This window comes from Natator depressus, chromosome 14, assembly GCF_965152275.1.
Source record: "Natator depressus isolate rNatDep1 chromosome 14, rNatDep2.hap1, whole genome shotgun sequence".
Taxonomy (NCBI): domain Eukaryota; kingdom Metazoa; phylum Chordata; order Testudines; family Cheloniidae; genus Natator; species Natator depressus.
In genome coordinates, this window is record NC_134247.1 from 6,405,718 (window position 1) to 6,426,015 (window position 20,298).

Sequence of the window (20,298 nt, forward strand, 5' to 3'; positions counted from 1 at the left end):
TCTGTTAATGAACCACTTGTTATCAGCTGCAGGCTCCTGCTTTCTTTCACTGATCTACCCAGGCAATTCAATGCAAACTGGGCTGGGAAGGCTGCTTTCCCTTTATCAGGAGTGTATATGCTGTCCATGGCTCTGCTGCTGCGAATGGAATGAACAGCCAGTGCTCTCTCCTCCAAAGGATATGTGATGAGTGTCCCTCCAGTTAGTCCAGTCGCCACTTAATTTCACTGCAGTTTAGCAAAGATTGGCCCAAAGCTGAAAATGTTGCAAACATTTGCAAAATCCAAATGAAAGGTAGTGCTTCCCCCAACCCACTTCCCAATCCCCCGAAGTTTTGCTCTAGAACCCAGGAGCCTCCTGCTCCGCTCTACTTACCAAGGAGGGTCCAGGTTCCGGTAATTGTCTTTTATACCATTACACCAATGTAGTGCTGTCAAAAATTGCTTCATAGAGTCATCATTTATAGGGCAGAAATCATGTGAAAGCTGGTATCGTCACGGTCATTTACAGCACTGCATTAACACTTTACATTGATATGAACTTTTCTACTAGCCAGGACCTTAAACACCATGAAAAAAAAAACAGACAGGGCTCGATTGTAATTAATATAAAAAGATTCCTTCGCTAAGGCTTCTGGACTCAGACAGGACCCTACCTCTCCAGCTAGCTCGATATCTCTAGACTGGGCTGCCTACCATCACCTCTCAGGGTCTCCCTAAGTCCTGGCCTGGAGGCCACCGTCATAAAAGGCCCAGGTCTTGTGTTATTTTGGTCTCCTAAATGCCTCCCTCACCCTTTTAAAAAGCATGCAAACAACATGAAAACAAACACCAATTACCCAAGCCCTGAGGTACAGATCTGGTCCTGAACAAAGAGTTTCATACAGAGCTCTGTGTAACTCATCCGAAATCCCCCTGCGTGCCATGTGAAATGGTAAGGCCTAGCATTGTGTAGTAGGGTCAGAGCCTGAGACCTGACAGAGCTACATTCAACCCAGCACCCACACTACCTTTGCACTCTCCCAATCCTGGACCAGCCAGGCTGGGGTTTGGTCCCATATGTCTAAACCACTGACTAAAGCCAGGCTGTGACTCAGGTTTGAGCCCAGTTCTGTCCACACACAAATCTGCCTGTATTGTGCCTGATCAGCAAGCACTCAGCACCTGAGTCCTAGGATCCTAGTAGGGATTGGGTGAGAGCCTGAGTCCCGCTGAGACTTGTGTTCAAGCTCTGTCATTCTGTAGTGCGGACACAGCTCAAGCCACAAACCTGAGTCCGAGGGGCTGCATAGTTCCATTTGGACATGTTAGCACAGCTCTGAGACTTGAGGTTAATCCAGGTTTATGATGCAGTGTGGACTCACAAAGCTGGGCTTGGAAACTGCCAGTCCACAAGCCTGGCTCCCACAGACAGCCCTACAGTTCAGTGTAGACATACCCACAGAGGCCATTCCACAAACCCAGGCCCCAACGCACCCCCTCCCCAATACCAAGTGCGGCAGGCAGGGGTGGCGTGGAGCTGGCTACACTGCTCTAGCCAACTGGGAATTCTCTGCACTGGTAGATTGCCCAGTTCAGGCAGCCTTCCAGCTGTTTGCAGTAATGTAATTAGCTTTAGTAACTGCAAATACATGTTGCTGCTTCTCCTTTGTCTGGGTTAATCGCAGCTTTAAATCAGCAGATCAGTGCAGGTGATTTCTGACACTGCACCATTCAGGTCCCAGGGCGCACAGGAGATGCCAGCCCGAGGAAAAAGGGCGTGTGTGACTGCATTTGCTCGCCTTAGAGAAGGGCTTGCCCCACTCTGCAGTAACAATGAAGCTTGGGGGGGGTTGCCTCTGTTTCTGGTGCCACTGGAACACATTTCCTTAGGGTGCCTCTGTGTTACCAGCCAAGACAAGAGCCTCTGTTACATCTGAGTCCAGCTGCCTGTCCAGTTACCGAATGGCCCCAAGAGCAGCCTCTGGGGCCCTCCATTTGGACCCTCCTCACTAGGCAATCCAAGGCCAAACTCTTGCCTGGCCTTGAGACCGTCTCATTCCAGGCCAGAGCCTCAGCGGATTTAACCAGCCCTGCAGTGAGGGGAGCTATCCTGATTGACATCAGCTGCTCACAATCTGGCCCTGTATCTCCAACTATGTCTGACTAACCAGCCTTTGCGAAAGAGCAGCCATCTCACTGGCACTTAGTTACTCCTGGGGAGCTCTTGTGTGGCATAATCCCCCCTGCAGGAACTGTTTCCAGACAAGATACAGCAGAAACATCTGCCAATAGGCTGAAAAATTTTCTAGGACTTCAGGTCTAAGATGCAATGAAGAGCACTTGCGTAATTTTTCCAGCACCCCAGCACATATTTGCCATCTTTTGGCCTCTTCCCAGGCTTGCACAGTGCCAAAACAGACTGAATGACACATACTTTATCCTGTTGTTCTTCACTTTACTTAGAAATAGACTCCATTAATAATAGGTTGCTGTGATAGGGGGAGTTCCAGCTGAGGGCCTTGAAAGACTTTACTAACCTATCGGCATTCAGTTTCACAACACCCCTGCTGGGAAGGAATGATTACCCCCATTTTACAGATGGGGAAATTGAGGCACAAATTGAACAAATTGCCATTGGAGCTTGGGGGATTCAGAGACTACGGTGCTGGTGGACATGATAAAACCCTAAGATTCGATCGATAGATGAGCTGGAATCGCAGAGCAGAAAGGTAGAAATAGAAGGCAGGCATCCAAACTAATTGTCCCATGTACATTCGTACCCTCATTTGCCAAGCAGTTGAGCCCTGTCGATGAAAAATACAACCCAGAAACAAAGCACCACATTCCAGGACATTTTCCTTTGCCTCCACCCACTTTGGCTAGTTCCCCACTGACTCTAGTTAAAGGCCCCTCATATTCCTGAGCCCGGCTGTGGAAAGAGGGAGTTTGCTACCCATGTAGGGTTTTTCACTGGCCTAATTTTCGCCCTTCTCTCCTCACTTGTTTACCAAGCAGAGGTTGGCTTTCCTCCTCCTTCTTTTATGGCCTGGCAGGATTTCCAGTGAACATGTGGAATGTTCGTTTTTCCTGCTGGGACCGAGGCAAGCAGCATTCCAGAGCATGGACAAATGCAGTGAAGTTACTGGGCAAGTGACTGTCCTGTATCAATGACAAAGGGCCATGGGGGGGGGGGGGGAATGGATACAGGAGGAATAAATGGGCTGTCTATGCATTTTACACCTTTCTCTGCTCAAGAAGGAGGCTCTTTCCCTGAGGAAGGAAAGTGGTCAGCTCCCCACACCTGCTCCTGCCCTGTCCCTGCAGAGAGCCCTCACCAGGGGCCAGAACCCACCCTTTGGGAAGGATGCAAGCCAGAGACAGGAGGAGGCAGGCTGGGGTCAAGCCTTAAATGTAACAGAACCATTTTAACTTTGCATGTGCCCCATCACTCATAGCAACCACCCCACGAGAGGAATCCACTTACAATTGGATGCAGCTGCATCTAAGCAGAATTCCTTCTGGTCTCTGGGATTCTCTTTAAGGGCTGGTGTTGGGGAAGGAGGGGTTCCTAGTGTGGCGTCCTGCTCCCCAGGACTTGGTAGGAGATTATGGGGGCTCAAAGCCAGTGAAGAGGGACAGGTCCTCCCCATGAAGATCCTCATTCTCCAACAGATCCCCTGTACGCTGGGCAGACCTAGAGAGGTCTGTAGGTTCTGGAGAACAAACTTGCACCCCTTTTCTTCAATGGCGGAGAAGGAGAAACCAAGCCCTCCTATCCCTGACAGAGCAATTAGTTGCGAACACGTCCGGGGAATTCAGGTCCTCCCTAGCCCCTTCCTGCTGATTGTCCACCAGGAAGAAGCTATTAACCATGTGGTACAGTATTAAACCAGCACGGCTCTCTGTGGGTCTTTGTGCTCCCTCTCAGGGTGGATTTGCTGAACATTCCTGCTTCTGAGCTTGGCTCAGTAAACACCACAGACAAAAGGAGGGGAAAACCCAGCAGCACTATTTCTGCCCTGATTGTGATGAGGTGGGAGATAGAGGTGGGTAGTACCCAAGTGGTCAGATGCTGTGTAAAACCCTTGCACAGCTCTGGCAGTCCACCTCCAACAGGCCTGCTGTTCCACTGATGGGCCTCTCCCAAATGAAACCTCTCACAGCGGTGCTTTGGTTTTTAATGACACTGAGCGCCACCTACCAGCAGGAGCTAGACTAAACCCAGCAAATGCATGGCAATGCTATGACCTCGGAGTCCCTAACCTGTGTGATATATGGTCAGTCCTGCAGCTCGCTCTGGGTGTAGCAAGAAGGAAGTGCCTAATGCCCCCAAGCAAAACTCCAGGTGACTCCCATGGGAGATTTGCCTGAGGAGGGACTGTGGGTTCGAGCAGGAAGGGGGTTTGAGCACTGTGGTGGAATGGAGCTGATGGCATGTGGCCAGGAGAGTCTAACAGCTCCGGATGCAACCTGGAGTGGCTACCTCTTGCCAGTGCTGGGGTCACTTCCTGGTCACCACAAATGCCAGCACTGCCTTCTTTGGATCACTAAATGAACATGTCGACGGAGAGCGTGTGAAAGGGATGATGGAGAGGGAAGCTCCAAAGTGGTGTAGCTGAGCTAACAAGGGGGCCTTTACAGAACTCATCAGTCTAAGGCAAGGCCAGCCCTCCTCTGACTGTGCCGATGCATCTCTCCAGAGAGGTTAAGTTTTCAAGGTCTGCATTTAGAATGACAGTTTTCTGAAAGCCTCATTAAATTGGCTGTTAGTTACAGTGCATGTCACAAGATCTGAGGCATGCCGCAGCCAGATCTATAATTCCCTTGTGCCCTGGGGGTGGGGGAAAGCAGACGTTTTATGAGATGTTCTGAGAGGCGCCGACTCAACGATGGCAAAGAAACACTATTTAAGTGCCATTTTCTCTTCTTTATGGGGTACTGCAAAAGAACATATGCTCTGGCAAGGGCGAGTGCCTTTTATCCCCTGGAAGAGCTGTGTTTTGTGGACACAAAAGCCAGCCAATGATCTTAAACTGGAAGTTTGGAAAGCTGCCATTCATAGTCTTGGGTGACTTTTCCCAATTTGCCCTTGCTTCCCTTGTATATTCCACCCAGGATTAGTTCTCCGTGCCATCTGCATGCACCATGAGAATTCTGCACTCACTGGGGCAGACTAAATTTTACTACCTCCCCGTTCCACTCTGGCCCATGGTTGGAGCAGAATCAGGTAGACGAGAGGACGTTTCATCCCTACTTACTCCATCTGAGGGTCATGTAGGGCAAGGACTATGACAGTGAAAGGGGAAGCAACATGGGGAGTTGTGAAATCTCAATGATCTAGTGGAGTGGGAATATAGACAAGAAACTAAGTCTCTACCAAACTAAAACACTCTGATGCATAGTGCTGGTCAGAAAACTTCCAAGGGAGCTGTTTTTCATCAGAAAATACCATTTAGACTAAACCAAAATTGGTCATGCTGTCACATCAATTTCAACAAAACTTCATTTGGAAAAAAACTGGAAAAGCTTTTGAAAATGTTCAAATGTCCCATTCAGACGTTTTCAAAACAAGGAGGTTTGATTTTTCATTTTGAAAAGATACTTGTTTAGACATTTAATTTATTTTATATTAAAACCAATTTAATTTTTTTTAACATTCCACAATCAAAAAGAAATGTTTTGAAATGATCAACATGAACCATTTCAATGGACTCCCAAACAATTTGCTGTTGCTGTTAGGAATTTCAGTCCACAAAAATAGTTGCAAGTTTTTTGTCCCAGAGACAAACTCTTTGAAATCCCAAAGTTTTTCACGAAACAGAAAATGTGTTTGCCGACCAACTCCACACCCAATGCTCTCTTGGGGACATGAGCCGAGAATAAACCACGTGTGGCAGATATTAGTCATGTTGCTTAATCCACTACTGGAATGCACTCGACTGCTGTGGAGATGAACCTGGTATAAGAAACTGTATAAAATAGACTAGGCGCTCGGCATTTCATTAGCCCCAGCCATCTGCAGAGCACAGGCTGCTTTTCAGGCATTAATGAATTAAGCCACAGAAGTTTCCCACTGGCCTTGGCCCTAACGTACTTTGTTATGACTAGAGCCCTGAGAAACGATTGCAATGAATCCCCAAACCATGCGGAAGATGGCTGGTAAATTACAAAGCAGGGACTCAAAGCAGATTTGCTGATGCTGATGAATCAGGGCGAGTGGAGGAGGGGAATCCTTTATTTGCGCAAGCTTGGGCAGATTTAGGGCTTGGCCCAGAAGCTGTGCGAAACCTGTCGTTCCCCAGGATTCCCATCCAACACCATCTGTGACTCTGCTGTTTCCAGTGAGGTGGGCTTTGAATTTTGGGGAGTTTTTAAATCCAACCCACAAAGTAAAACTTGGGACGGGAGAGAGGGCACGGAGTGGTGGGAAAGGGAAGTGCAAAAACTCTGCAGATCGTAACCAAAATAAATGTTCACGCAAACCCCTGTGAACTGAAACCACCCAGTCTCACAGGGCTCTGATTTAAACACGCTGCCAGCGGGCAAGGGTCTCTACAGCCAACCCAGCCCAAACCACTCTAGAAAGGGGTTGTGGAATTGCAAACACATCATTGCAAATGGCAGTGGAAAAATACACCATATTCTGGGATATATTAGCAGGAGTGTTGTAAGCAAGACACAAGAAGTAATTCGTCTGCTCTATTCCACACGGATTAGGCCTCAGCTGGAGCAATGTCCAGTTCTGGGCGCCGAATTTCAGGAAAGATGTGGACAAATTGGAGCAGGTCCAGAGAAGAGCAACAAAAATGATTAAAGGTCTAGAAAACATGACCTATGAGGGAAGAATGAAAAATTTGGGTTTGTTTAGTCTGGAGAAGAGAAGACCGAGAGGGGACATAACAGTTTTCAAGTATGTAAAAGGTTGTTACAAGGAGGAGGGAGAAAAATTGTTCTCCTTAACCTCTGAGGACAGGACAAGAAGCAATGGGCTTAAATTGCATCAAGGGAGGTTTAGGGCATTAGGAAAAACTTCTGTCAGGGTGGTTAAGCACTGGAATAAATTGCCTAGGGAGGTTGTGGACTCTCCGTCACTGGAGGTTTTTAAGAGCAGGTTAGACAAACAGCTGTCAGGGATGGTCTAGATCAGCGGTTCTCAAACTGGGAGTCGGGACCCCAAAGTGGGTCGAAACCCTGTTTTAAAGGGGTCACCAGGGCTGTTGTTAGACTTGCTGGGGCCTGTGGCCAAAGCCCGAGCCCCACCACTTGGGGCTGAAGCTGAGCCAAGGGCTTCAGCCCTGGGCTGTGGGGCTCAGCTGCGGCTTCACCCCTGGGCGGCGGTGAGGCTCAGGTTACAGGCCCCCTGCCTGTGGCTGAAGCCCCAGGCTTCAGTTTTCCCACACACACACACATACACGGGGTGGTCAGGCTTGAGTTCCCCCCCCCCCCCAACCCAGGGTGACAGTGCTCAGGTGGGCTGAGGCTTCGGTCCTGCCTCCGTGGGGGGTCATGAAGTAATTTTTTTTTGTCAGAAGGGGGTCACGGTGCAATGAAGTTTGAGAACCATTGGGCTAGATCAGTGGGTCTCAAACTTTTTTACTGGTGACCCCTTTCACATCACCTCTGAGTGTGATCCCCCCAATAAATTAAGCACACTTTTTAATATATTTAACACCATTACGAATGCTGGAGGTAAGTGGGCTTTGGGGTGGAGGTTGACAGCTCACAACCCCCCATGTAATGACCTCGCAACCCCCCTGAGGGGTCCCAACCTCCAGTTTGAGAACCCCTGGTCTAGATTGTACTTAGTCCTAGCATGAGTGGAAGACTCGAGGTCCCTTCCAGTCCTATGATACTATTCTCTGAAACTTGCCCTTTTCAAAATGACTATCTTAGCCCTGGTCTACACTACGAGTTTAGGTCAAATTTAGCAGCGTTAGGTCGATTTAACCCTGCACCCGTCCACATGATGAAGCTATTTTTGTCGACTTAAAGGGCTCAAAATCGATTTTGGTACTCCTCCCCAACAAGGGGATTAGCGCTAAAATCGACATCACTGGGTAGAATTTGGGGTAGTGTGGACGCAATTCAACGGTATTGGCCTCTGGGAGCTATCCCAGAGTGCTCCATTGTGACCACTCTGGACAGCACTTTCAACCCAGATGCACTAGTCAGGTACACAGGAAAAGCCCCGGGAACTTTTGAATTTCATTTCCTGTTTGGCCAGCATGGTGAGCTCATCAGCACTGGTGACCATGCAGTCCCCCGAAAGCAGGGGGAACTGGATCTGATCGCTGTATGGGGAGACGAACCCGTGCTATCAGAACTCCGTTCCAAAAGACGTAATGCCAATATATATGCCAAAATCTCCAAGGGCAAATGTGAGGTGTTTACAATGCTCACAACTGCAGCGGTGAATGGAGCGGGCTCCCGCTTGCAGTGCTATGGCATATGCGCGGGCAATCCAGGAAAAAGGGCGAGAAATTGTCTGTCATTGTTTTCACGGAGGGAGGGAGCGAGGGAATGGTCACTGATGACATGTACCCAAAACCACTGGCGGTTTCCTTGTCTGTTATCTCAATTTTTTTTAATTAATAAAGAATGCATGGTTTCAAAACAATAGTTACTTGATTTTGAAGGGGGGAGGGTGGTTGGCTTACAGGGAATTAAAATCAACAACGGGGGCGGCTTTGCATCAAGAAGAAACACACAACTGTCACACCGTAGCCTGGCCAGTCATGAAACTAGTTTTCAAAGTCTCTTGTGATACGCAGTGTGCCTTGCTGTGCTCTTCTAATCAGTGTCTGGCTGCTCAAAATCGGACGCCAGGCAATTTGCCTCAACCTCCCACCCTGCCATAAATGTCCCCCCCTTACTCTCACAGATATTATGAAGCACACAGCAAGCAGCAATAACAATGGGAATGCTGGTTGCACTGGGGTCTGACCAACAACGCCAGCGAGCTTTTAAACGTCCAAAGGCACATTCTACCACCATTCTGCACTTGCTCAGCCTATAGTTGAACTGCTCCTTACTACTGTCCAGGCTTCATGAGCCATGGGAGCAAGGAGTAGGCTGGGGTAGGTGAAACTGCACGGTGCTGCCGGCTGGGAGAGCAGCCTGAGGCAGAAGCCTCCAGCTCACAGGAGATCAGGATAGCAGAGTTGCAGCGGAAGCGGTGGAGCGAGCAAAACACCATTGATGAGGACGGCTAGCAGCCCTACTGCACCATCTGCTGCAGAGTTGCAGCGGATGCAGTGGAGCCGTTCACCGTTGATGCGAAGGCACCCAGGAGCTGCTGCTGTGTGGCCAAGGCAAAAAAGCAGGAGCCCTGGAGCTGTTTCCTGTGGAATGTGCGCCTGCAAGACTTCTTCACCAGTGACAAAGGACAGGAATATGACGCACCTAAAATCTAAAAAGGCCTGCACATTTCCCAGAGTCACTACCCTTGATAACAGAATGTCAATGATTGCATTGGCTACTTGAATCACAGCAGCCCTCACAGTAGACTTGCCCACAACAGCAGTGGTGACGGTGAGCTGAGTGGGCTCCCGCTTGCAGTGCTATGGCGTCTGTGCGGTTAACCCAGGAAAAAAGCCGCGGAACGATTGTCTGCCGTTGCTTTCATGGAGGGAGGGAGAGAATGAGGGGCGACTGACAACATGTACCCAAAACCACCCGCAACAATGTTTTTGGCCCATCAGGCATTGGGAGCTCAACCCAGAATTCCAATGGGCAATGGAGACTGCGGGAACTGTGGGATAGCTACCCACAGTGCACCGCTCCGAAAGTCTACGCTAGCCACGGTACTGTGGACGCACTCCGCCGACTTAATGCACTTAGTGGGGACGCACGCAATCGACTGTATAAAACCGCTTCTGAAAAATCAACTTCTATAAAATCGACCTAATTTCATAGTGTAGACATACCCTTAGGTACTTGACTGCCTCCATCACTACAGTACCTGAGGGACTCGCAATCTTTCATGGATTTATCCTTACAACGCCCGTGTACTAGGGAAGTCCCATTATCCCCAGTTTGCCCAATAACATTCAGCAAACGCAGTTTCTTCCCACCGTGGCCTTTTCTCTCCTTTGTTCAGTGTGTTTTTCATTTTGCAGGCATCTCTGTACGAGTAAGACCCTTCTATGGACTCTCCTTCCCACCCTGCCTTCCAACTCCCCACAAGAGTTTCATTCAACAGACTATCAGAAGCTCCCCCTCTGCTGACCCACCAGCCGGAGCTTTCAGACTGCTGCCCCAGCAGCTAAAGTGGGAAGCTATTGTAATACTATGAAAACTTCTGCTGGTATCTTCCTCCCCCATGTGTCTGTTTATTTTCCTCTTGCGTATTGTCTAAATCCTAGATTGTGAGGCTGTTAGTTTGCATGGAACTCCAACGGGGTCCCTAGCTACTACCCCAGGATAACCATATTAAGGTAATGAAAAGAATATTTTTGCTCTCTCCGGTTTGGCAGAGAGAACACCACACTGGGAATAACGGTCACGTGGTTAAGACATGACTTAGGAGACCTGCGTTCTGGTTCCAACTCTGCCACAGTCTTGCTGGGTAACCTTTGACAAGGCTCTCACTCTCTCTGTGCCTCAGTTTCCTCACATGTAAGATCAAGATCGTAATCCTTACCCACTCTCGTAAGGCAATTTGCTATCTCTGACCGGAAAGCTCTGTATAATCTGGAACTATCAGTTAATAGCGTTTTCCCAGCTCTTTGAAAACCCACAGTCTGCTTTTTTTGAAGTACTAAGGATTGACATTCAGTGACATGCCCTTTTCATCGCATAACGTAATGTTTTTCAGGAGACACAAGCTTTACAGAGAGGAGCTCAACCTAACATCTCCTGACTCACTGCTGCAGCTCGGGCGGGAAGCAAGCTGGCTCCAGTTCCACCTGGGCATCACTCGCTATGGGCTGTATCCCAGATCCAGCCCTGCCACTAACAAACTCCTTCATGACATGCAAGATTTTAACACTGTCAGTGCCGGTAAGAGTTTCCATATACTCACATACAACAAGAGCTGGGAAAGGCTGCTCGCTTGGCACCAGAATAGAACTGGTTGGAATCTTTCAAATGAAAAGGTTTTTTTGTAAAAAATAAATACATGCACACATTTAGGGACAATCTTCAAGCCTTGGGGTTTTATTTTTATTTTGTATAAAACTTTCTCCAAAACCATATTGAAAACGTAACTGACAAATTTCAATAACATTATCAACATGATTTTAAATAGGGAAAATAGGTTTTCCATTTTTTTGACCTGCTCCTAAGTGCCCTACACTGCAAACAAAAGACCCACGGCAGCGAGTCTGGGGCGACTGACTGTGGCTCATGCTGCGGGGCTAAGAGAGCATTATAAATGTTCTGGCTCAGGCTGGGGCCTGGGCTCTGAAACCTGACGAAGGCAGAGGGCCTCAGAGCACAGGCTCCAGCCCTAGCCCCAGTGTCTACACCAGTGGTTCTCAACCAGGGGTCCGGGGCCCTCTGGGGGGCCACAAGCGGGTTTCAGAGGGTCGGCCAAACGGGGTCGGCCTTAGACTTGCTGGGGCCCAGGGTAGAAAGCCAAACCCCCATCACATGGCGCTGAAGCCCAGGCGCTGAGCCCTACCTCCTGAGGCTGAAGCCTAAACAAGTTAGCTTCGTGGGCCCCCGTCGCATGGGGCCCTGGGCAATTGATCTGTTTGCTCCCCCCTAACGCTTGCCCTGGCTTTTATACGCAGAAAAACAGTTCTTGTGGCAGAGGTGGGCCATGGAGTTTTTAGGTGGGCCATGGAGTGGGAGGGCCTCAGAAAGAAAATGGTTGAGGACCCCTGCAGACAGTGCTACCTTTACATCCACACACAAGCCCAAGTCAGTTGACCCAAACTCTGAGACTTGCTGCCAGGGGGATAGTCACTTGTGAGAAGTGACTGCTGGGCTCACACTGGTCTCTGACTCCACCTTTTCTGAGAGTCGTCCTGAGCCAGACACCAGACCGACCTGACCTCGCTTCATTTCGTTTGCTCCGCAGCAAGTGGGTTAAGTCCAGCAGCACCAATTTCCAGCGGCACGTATCTGTTTTGAAATGGCAGAGGCCGGGTCATGAAACATTGCTAGAATGAGTCCAGGTTCAATGTGAATGATTCTCTTATCACTTTTTCTTTCCCTGCAGATTACAGTCAGGATGAGAAAGCTTTATTAGGAGCTTGTGACTGCACCCAGAGTAAGTGATTCATTTGTGTCCTAGCTACTTGCACCTCATTTTACCTCCTTGTACTAGATAGCTTAGCAAACCTGACACCTTGTACAGAGAGGACATTTTCTTCTGTTAAGTGCAATGCATGTAAAAGAAATAATAGCTTTGAATTTTCCCTGAATCCCATGTGAACATTTCCTGCTTCATTCAGTAATTCCTCAGCCTTTGTGCAAACTGCTGCCTTAAAAAATAAAGGTGAAAGTTGCAAATCCAGACCAGGTCAGTGCTGAGCCAAAGCCCTTATCTCTCTGCTGGCTCTTTGGTGGCCTGTGTGAAGAAAGCTGATTGCCTGAGTTCTGTTTCGAGTGGAACTGGGATCCAGATCACAGAAGCACATGACCACAAGTGCAGTTAATTGGTGCCTTTGTTTTAGTCTCAGCAAGCGAGGCCAAGAACTGGGGAACTGCTCCCAAACTCACTGAATGCATTGGGAGTCTTTGCATTGACGTAGTGAGCTTTGAGTCAAACCCGGAGTGAGTATGGACGTGCATTAACCCCCACAACCCCTAGAGGGGACCCTTGCAGCCTGGGGTTGAGACAACTTCGCAGGGCAGCATGGAGGAAGCTCATATTGCTCCGTGCCCAGGCTGTACCTGCTCTGAGAACAAGCAGAGAGCTCCATTCTCCAGGACTGTCTATGCAGCCTTGTCACACAAATCCTGAGCTCTATGGCTTAAACGAGGGGGCGGGGCTTCTGTTTCTTTGGGAGGTTCCGCCCACCATCTCAGGATTTAAACAAGCTAGCAGCTTTCACCAGCATGAAAATCACTTTAAATTGCAGTGGGTGCCAATGTAGCACTTTTGTCACCCCGCACAGCCGCTAGGACCAGCTCTCAGCCCCCTGTTCACTCTGTTTTTTCAAAAAGAGTAGAATACATGTAGCACTGAGTTCTTGGTGAGAACAGCTGAGTGGGCATACTATAGACCACGGCCCTGGCTCCTGGGCCAACCCCACTTACGCTCCTGGGCTGTGTTGAAGATTTTCCCAGAAGGCAGAATCCAGGCAGCCAGCTTCCATCTGGCGCTCCCACTGCAGATTTTTTGACTTGCACATATGCACCACCAGCAGCTTTTACTCTCGGTTATTGTTCAATAAAGGTAAGTGAGATGGGGAAATCCAAGATCGCAGAGGAGAAATGTCAAATGACTGAGGACTAGAAATGCTAAAGGAAAATAGTGTACCTAGCGCAGAGGAGGATCAGGGAAAATTACCATGGCAAGAACTGTAGGGGTGAGATGCAGCAGCGAATTAGCAATAAATAGACCAGCTGACACGAGCTATTTTATCCATAGTGAGTTGGGAGATTTACTCATGTGGAGCAGGAAGTTGAATTTCTCTGCTACAAAATGATACTTAAGAAATATTTTACCAGTGTCAAACCAAGAATTTCCCACTCTGTTTTATTCTCCTTCCCCGACGCAAGTTGTGAAGCCCAGCGGTGTACACCTGAAACTGGTCCTGAGGTTCCAGGACTTTGGGAAAGCCATGTTCAAACCCATGAGGTAAGGAGAGTGTACATACGTGTTCGCTCTAAATCACCTGCAGCCGCTTTTCCCCAAAACAGCCTCACCTAGCAGCTAAGCAAGGTGGCCTACACTAGAATAAAGGCAATTGACCTCTGGCTTCTTTAGCAGAGCCCTCTGCGCAAGTAACCACTGACAGCAACCAACCCGAAATGTTTCAGCAGGGAAGGACATGATGCAAGTGAATAGCTCCAGGCTGGAGTGGATGGGGTGAAGCAATGGGACACTGACCACCTGGCTTTGTAGTAACACAGGTTGACAAAGGATGTGGAAACTGCATTAGCATCTTTTGTCTCCTTTACTCAATAAACCTTGTCTTGATGGCGCAAAAGGCTTCCGTAAAAATTAGCTATCATTGGCTGTTCCCACTGTGTGACAGGTGTGCATGGCCCAGAAAAACACACAAAGTTCTTACACCTGTTGTTGGAATTGCATATTTAAAACTGGATTCGCTCCACACTGCTGACGCCGCAAGACCATGCTGTCTGCTGTGAGTGTGAGAGAGAGAGAGAGAGAGATTAGAATCATAGAATATCAGGGTTGGAAGGGACCCCAGGAGGTCATCTATCCAACCCCCTGCTCAAAGCAGGACCGATCCCAGCCATGGCTTTGTCAAGCCTGACCTTAAAAACTTCTAAGGAAAGAGACAAAGGAAGGAGATTGTTGAGGCCTATACATTTCTGCTGTTTCCCAATAGAATTCCTGTTTTCCTTTATTTGTTTTTTTTATTTAAGTCCCATGTCTATTTCCAGGAACTATCTCATGGTGTTGCTAGCCTTGAATAGCAGTTTTAAATTGCTTCTGCATTTATTTATAGCCCTTTTGGCCCTTTACATTTATTTCCATTCAGATTGCTTTCTGCGCACTGTCTTGGCTCGGAATGACGGGCCGAGCTTTTCTGAGTTCAACTATGTGCTTCTAAGAGAGGCTTCTCTCTCCCTCTCTTCCCCATGGCTTGTCTCTATTAATTCCAAGAGGTAAAATATATAGTTTCCGAAGGCACTCACTTAGCCTGGGCTGGTAGGAAGGTATGTCTCGGCTCGCCTGCTGTGAGGAGACGAGGCCAGCAGGCTTTGGATTTTAGCATGCTTTCCTGTTAAACACATGAGCTTGGAGGACTGATTAGCTCAGGGGATATGGAACCGACGGTGCTGCTTCATAAACAGAGACGGTAGGAACTCAGAATCACTATCTGGTGGCTGTTTGGTGGCCTGAAAGAAATAGGCGGCTGGTCTCAGTCCTGTTGCTAAAGGACAGATGTCCACGGGCATGGCTACTTGCTCTCAGGAGGTGTGACTGCAGCACAGGTAGCCTTCGATTGACCGAGATTTCAGCGAGCTCTAGTAACTGCAATGGTGAAGCTGTAGCAGCACGGGTGGCCTCACAGATTAGCCCCCAACCCAGGTCCCTGGGTGTATACTTGAGTGACCACTGTTACCACACATGCTGCAATCACACCTCCCAGTTGCAGAGTAGACGCACCCGAAGGCTTTTGGTGCCAGTCTCAGCAGAAGGACCAGGAATCAAAGAGATAGGGCGAGCGAGACGCTCTGCCCCCCTAGAGGTGGTGGTGAGGAGTGAGGCATGTTGGCAGGGCAGCCTGGCCCCAGGCTGCATGCTGCCCTGTGGGTAAACAAGGTTTCTGGGGCTGCCAGTCCTGGTCTACGGGCAGGCACAAACATTTCTAAACCCCAGAAGCATCGTCCACCTCCCGCCTCTCTCCGTGTGTCTGCCATTCCAATAAGCATCTGAGCACTGCTCCATCTAGCTGTTGCTTTTAATCATTCCTGGCCCATCACCAGTGCCTTTTAAATAGCAGCCATAGCCTGATGCTCTTGTCCTTCGGAGAATGTCATTAGCACAAGCATTGCAGGTCTCTGCTGGTGCACTAGGCTCTTCTGAAAAGCTCGCTTCCCACCTTGCTCCCGGGTCGCTTCCATCCTTCCCCGGGTATGTTCTCCTGGCCCGGTTAGTAACCCCTTCATTTCTTTCAGACAGGAACGAGAGGAAGAGACTCCAGAAGATTGTTTCTACTTCACTGACTTTCAGAGACACAATGCGGAAATAGCCGCCTTTCACCTTGACAGGTATTTGTGCCCAGAACACGGAGCTTCTGAGTTACTCCTCTTCTCACTTCCTAGGGAGAAAAGCCATTAATTCAGTTCCTAAAATCCCGCAGTGACCTGGGGGAATCCAAGTCATGGTATGGGCCGCCTCCTTCTTCTCAGGGATGTGAATAAGGGCAAGAGTTTTAAGGGTATTGAGGTGCCTAACTCCCATTGTCAAACTCTAGGCCAAAGAGCATTGATGTGAGGAAGCAGGATTGGGCATTGCAAGACTTGAGCAGCTTTTTGGCCAACGTCAAGCACAGTGTCAGCTTAGTATTTCACACATCTTTCACTGTGGGACTATAGCCCGGATGCAAATCCCAATGGAGTCAAAGGAAAGACCCCTATTGAATTCACTGAGCTTTGTATTAGGCACGTGCATGAAGACGGACTTGATGATGAATTACCTGTTGTCAATGGGTCAGTAGCTTGCCAGCCTTGCCAGCCAGCTTGCCAGCCTGGTGAACTGTCTTGTTTCTCCAAGGCAACCACCCCAGCAGGGAAGTCAGGGGAGGAAATGAGACAGGGTAGGTAGGCACATGGGATTTAATAAGCCTTTCCCTTTTTATACCCCCTTCCAGCCAAAGACTTCCAAGCACTTTACAAATGCTAATTAATTCCAACTCATAGCACCCACTCTGTGAGGCAAGAAAATGTTTCCTCCATGCAATGAATGGGGAAAATGAGGCACAGAAAGGCAGGACTAGAACTCAGGAGTCTCAACTCCCAGTTCACTGTTCTGGCCAGGCCACTCTCTCTCCCATCGCTAATCAAAACCTCTGCTCACCCTAAACTCCAAACAGTCAGACATTGTCCTCTTCCTCCCTTGCAGTAGCTTCCAGCTACAACAGAGCCAGGGTTCTTGAAATGCAAACCCTTCCCTGGGAGGCTGACACTGGTTTGCAATTTCTGGAAACAGCACTGGCTGTGAAATACTGCTTCAAAGTAGCTGAGTGGCTGGACTCCATTCTGAAAACAATCAGCCAAAAGGGGATACAATTAGAATCCCAGCTGTTGTCGCACATCCTCACTGCACAGATGGAGCCAGATTTTAGTGAGTCTTTATTTGTGCAAAACTCCTGTTGAGGTCAATGGCCCTTGATTATTGAGCTGCCGCATTTAGGTCCAGATCCAGATTTCAAACCCCTCCAAGTCTGGGAGAATTTGGATCCTACATTTTTAACAGAGGTTTGGAGGGTTAAAAGGCCATTTGCTAAATCCAGATTTGTTTCCATTTTCGAGTCAGGCCATTTCCAAAGACTATCAAAGGGGACAGCTTTGCATTATGGGAAAAAACCTGCAGCCACTCCTTGTGCCTAGTCATTACACATTTTGGTCCTGATCCTGAGACGTGCTTGATGGAAGTCAGTAAGAATGTGCAGCGGCTGAGATCCTTTTGGGATCAGGCCTTTAATCATACAGAATATTCTGAGTCACTGTTGCTCACTGAGACAAGAAACAAACACCTGACAATGCAGGAGAGTTTGTTCCATGAGCTGCCACTTCAGAGGGAAATGTAGAATTGCATTAGGCCTGTTTTCCATACTGTAAATTCTCCAGTCCCTCTGAAGTGAATTACCACCCCCATTCAAAGTGCTCACTGATCTCTAGTAAGGCAGAACACTGTTCTTGTCAGCCCTCGCCTTCTTTTCCTTGAAGTCGAGTTCAATTAGATAGGGGCTGGGTGACAGGGGAGAGCCTTTCATCTCTGATTTACCTGTCCAAATTTGCCAGTTTCCATCCCAAGCCTATTGGAAGCCCGGTATAAAATGGGCCAGTGGTTTCAGTCCAGTTCCAGATGTCCTCATTCCAAAAGCAGCCACGAGTCGGCAGTCTTAGCAGAGACAGCGCAGACTAACCAACCCCAGAGGCGACTCGCCCTTCTTAACCCTCCAAGTGGTCTGGCCCTGTTAAGGATGGGGGCCATTTGGGGTGTAAAGCCTGGTCAACACACAGAAAGTTGTACCGATTTAGTTACAGCGTTGCCTCTTTGTGTGCAGACACTCTTAGATGGGTTTAAACTTAGCTTATAATGGTTTAGAGCCCATCAGGACATTTACAGGTGCTGGCTAAATCGATATCACCAGTTTTAAACGTATGTCAAAGCATCCGTTGCTCCAGTTTACCTAAATCAGGTTTCAAATTGATTTGAATAAAACCGGTGCAACTTCTGTTTGCAGCAAGCCCACAGTGAAACAGGCTGTTACCCTGAGGGGGGCTAACCTGGTCCCCTTCACCAGCGCTAGATTACAGGTAACAACATAAAATGAAATCCCACTGGAAAAGGAGCCAGCTTTCCTCTCCCTCAGGAGAGGTTCCACTAAGCACAAGGGATGCGGCTGCTTTGCCGCTCCATCTTCTTCCTTTCACAAAGGCAACTTACATAAGGCTGGCTGTTAGGCCTGTAGCTAGATCATTCAAACCCCAGGCTAGGGAGTCAGGAGAACTGAGTTCTTTCCATTTCTAGCTCTGCCATTGCTCTGTGACCTGGAGCGACACACCTAGACTCCCTGTGCCTCAATGCCATTCAGCCTCTCTGGGACTCAAGTTTAACCATCTATAAAACAAAGCTAATGACACCAGTGACACGCCAATTTTTAAAAAGGGCTCCAGAGATGATTCCGGCAATTATAGGCCGGTAAACCTGACTTTAGTACGGGGCAAACTAGTTGAAACTATAGTAAAGAACAAAATTGTCAGACACATAGCTGAACATAATTTGTTGGGGAAAAGTCAACATGGTTTATGTAAAGGGAAATCATGCCTCACCAATCTACTAGAATTCTTTGAGGAGATCAACAAGCATATGGACAAGGGGGATCCAGTGGATATAATTTACTTAGATTTTCAGGAATGCCTTTGACAAGGTCCCTCACCAAAGGCTCTTAAACAAAGTAAGCTGTCACGGGATAAGAGGGAAGGTCCTCCCATGGATTGGTAACTGGTTAAAAGATAGGAAACAAAGGGTAGGAATAAATGGTCAGTTTTCAGAATGGAGAGCGGTAAATAGTGGTGTCCCCCAAGGGTCTGTACTGGGACCAGACCTATTCAACATATTCATAAATGATCTGGAAAAAGGGGTAAACAGTGAGGTGGAAAAATTTGCAGATGATACAAAACTACTCAAGATAGTTAAATCCCAAGCAGACTGAAGAGCTACAGAAAAAGCCCGGACAACAAAATGGCAGATGAAATTCAACGTTGATAAATGCAAAGTAATGCACATTGGAAAGCATAATCCCAACTATACATATAAAATGATGGGGTCTAAATTCTCAAGAAAGAGATCTTGGAGTCATTGTGGATAGTTCTCTGAAAACATCCACTCAATGTGCAGCAGCAGTCAAAAAAAGCTAACAGAATGTTGGGAATCATTAAGAAAGAGATAGATAATAAGACAGAAAATATCATATTGCCTCTATATAAATCCATGATACACCCACATCTTGAATACTGTGTGCAGATCACCCCATATCAAAAAAGTTATATTGGAATTGGAAAAGGTTCAGAAAAGGGCAACAAAAATTATTAGGGGTATGAAACAGCTGCCATATGAAGAGAGATTAATAAGACTGGGACTTTTCAGCTTGGAAAAGAGATGACTAAGGGGGGATATGATAGAGGTCAATAAAATCATGACTGATGTGGAGAAAGTAAATAAGGAAGTGTTATTTACTCCTTCTCGTAACACAAGAATTGAAATTAAATTAATAGACGGCAGGTTTAAAACAAACAAAAGGAAATATTTTTTCCACACAACGCAAAGTCAACCTGTGGAACTCCTTGCCAGAGGATGTTGTGAAGGCCAAGATTATAACAGGGCTCAAAAAAGAACGGGATAAATTCATAGAGGATAGGTCCATCAATGGCTATTAGCCAGGATGGGCAGGGATGGTGTCCCTAGCCTCTGTTTGCCAGAAGCTGGGAATGGGCAACATGGGTTAGATCACTTGATTACCAGTTCTGTTCATTCCCTCTGGGGCACCTGGCACTGGCCACTGTTGGAAGACAGGATACTGGGCTAGATGGACCTTTGGTCTAACCCAGTATGGCCGTTCTTATGTTCACCTGCTCAATTTTTTAAAGTGCTTTGAAGTCTGAAGAGGAAAGCGGCTAGATACCAGCGAAATATTGGTTTTTTTAAAGTGCTCAGTAATTGACAAGCTAAATTCAGTTTCACATTTGATTCTTGGAAGCTGAGTGCATTGCTCAGTGTTTGCATCATGGCATTACTGAGCCTGCCCAGTGGTTACTGACTCAGGAATCAGCAATGGTTTTCCACTCCCAGAGTCATCATTAAAAATTCCCTCAGCCCCAGGCTGTTGATTATCCGAAGTGAGATCAGTGAGATGAATCAGCTGAGACAATAGGCTGAGTGGCTCCTGGTGTGTGTGCGAGCCCCTCCCAGCTTCCCACTGTCTGTGCTGTGCTGTAG

At 47.9% G+C, this 20,298-nt stretch overlaps 1 protein-coding gene across 3 annotated transcripts in view; it reads left to right on the forward strand.

Annotated features, from left to right (window-relative positions):
* The window catches only part of FAM20A (FAM20A golgi associated secretory pathway pseudokinase), a 43,827-nt gene that overhangs the window by 13,912 nt on the left and 9,617 nt on the right, over positions 1–20,298 (forward strand). For all 3 annotated transcript variants that reach the window (XM_074971888.1, XM_074971889.1, XM_074971890.1), the window contains exons 2-5: positions 10,798–10,982; positions 12,148–12,198; positions 13,656–13,734; positions 15,750–15,842. In XM_074971888.1, the coding sequence (XP_074827989.1) occupies positions 10,798–10,982; positions 12,148–12,198; positions 13,656–13,734; positions 15,750–15,842 (408 nt within the window). The remainder of the gene's footprint in view (positions 1–10,797; positions 10,983–12,147; positions 12,199–13,655; positions 13,735–15,749; positions 15,843–20,298) is intronic.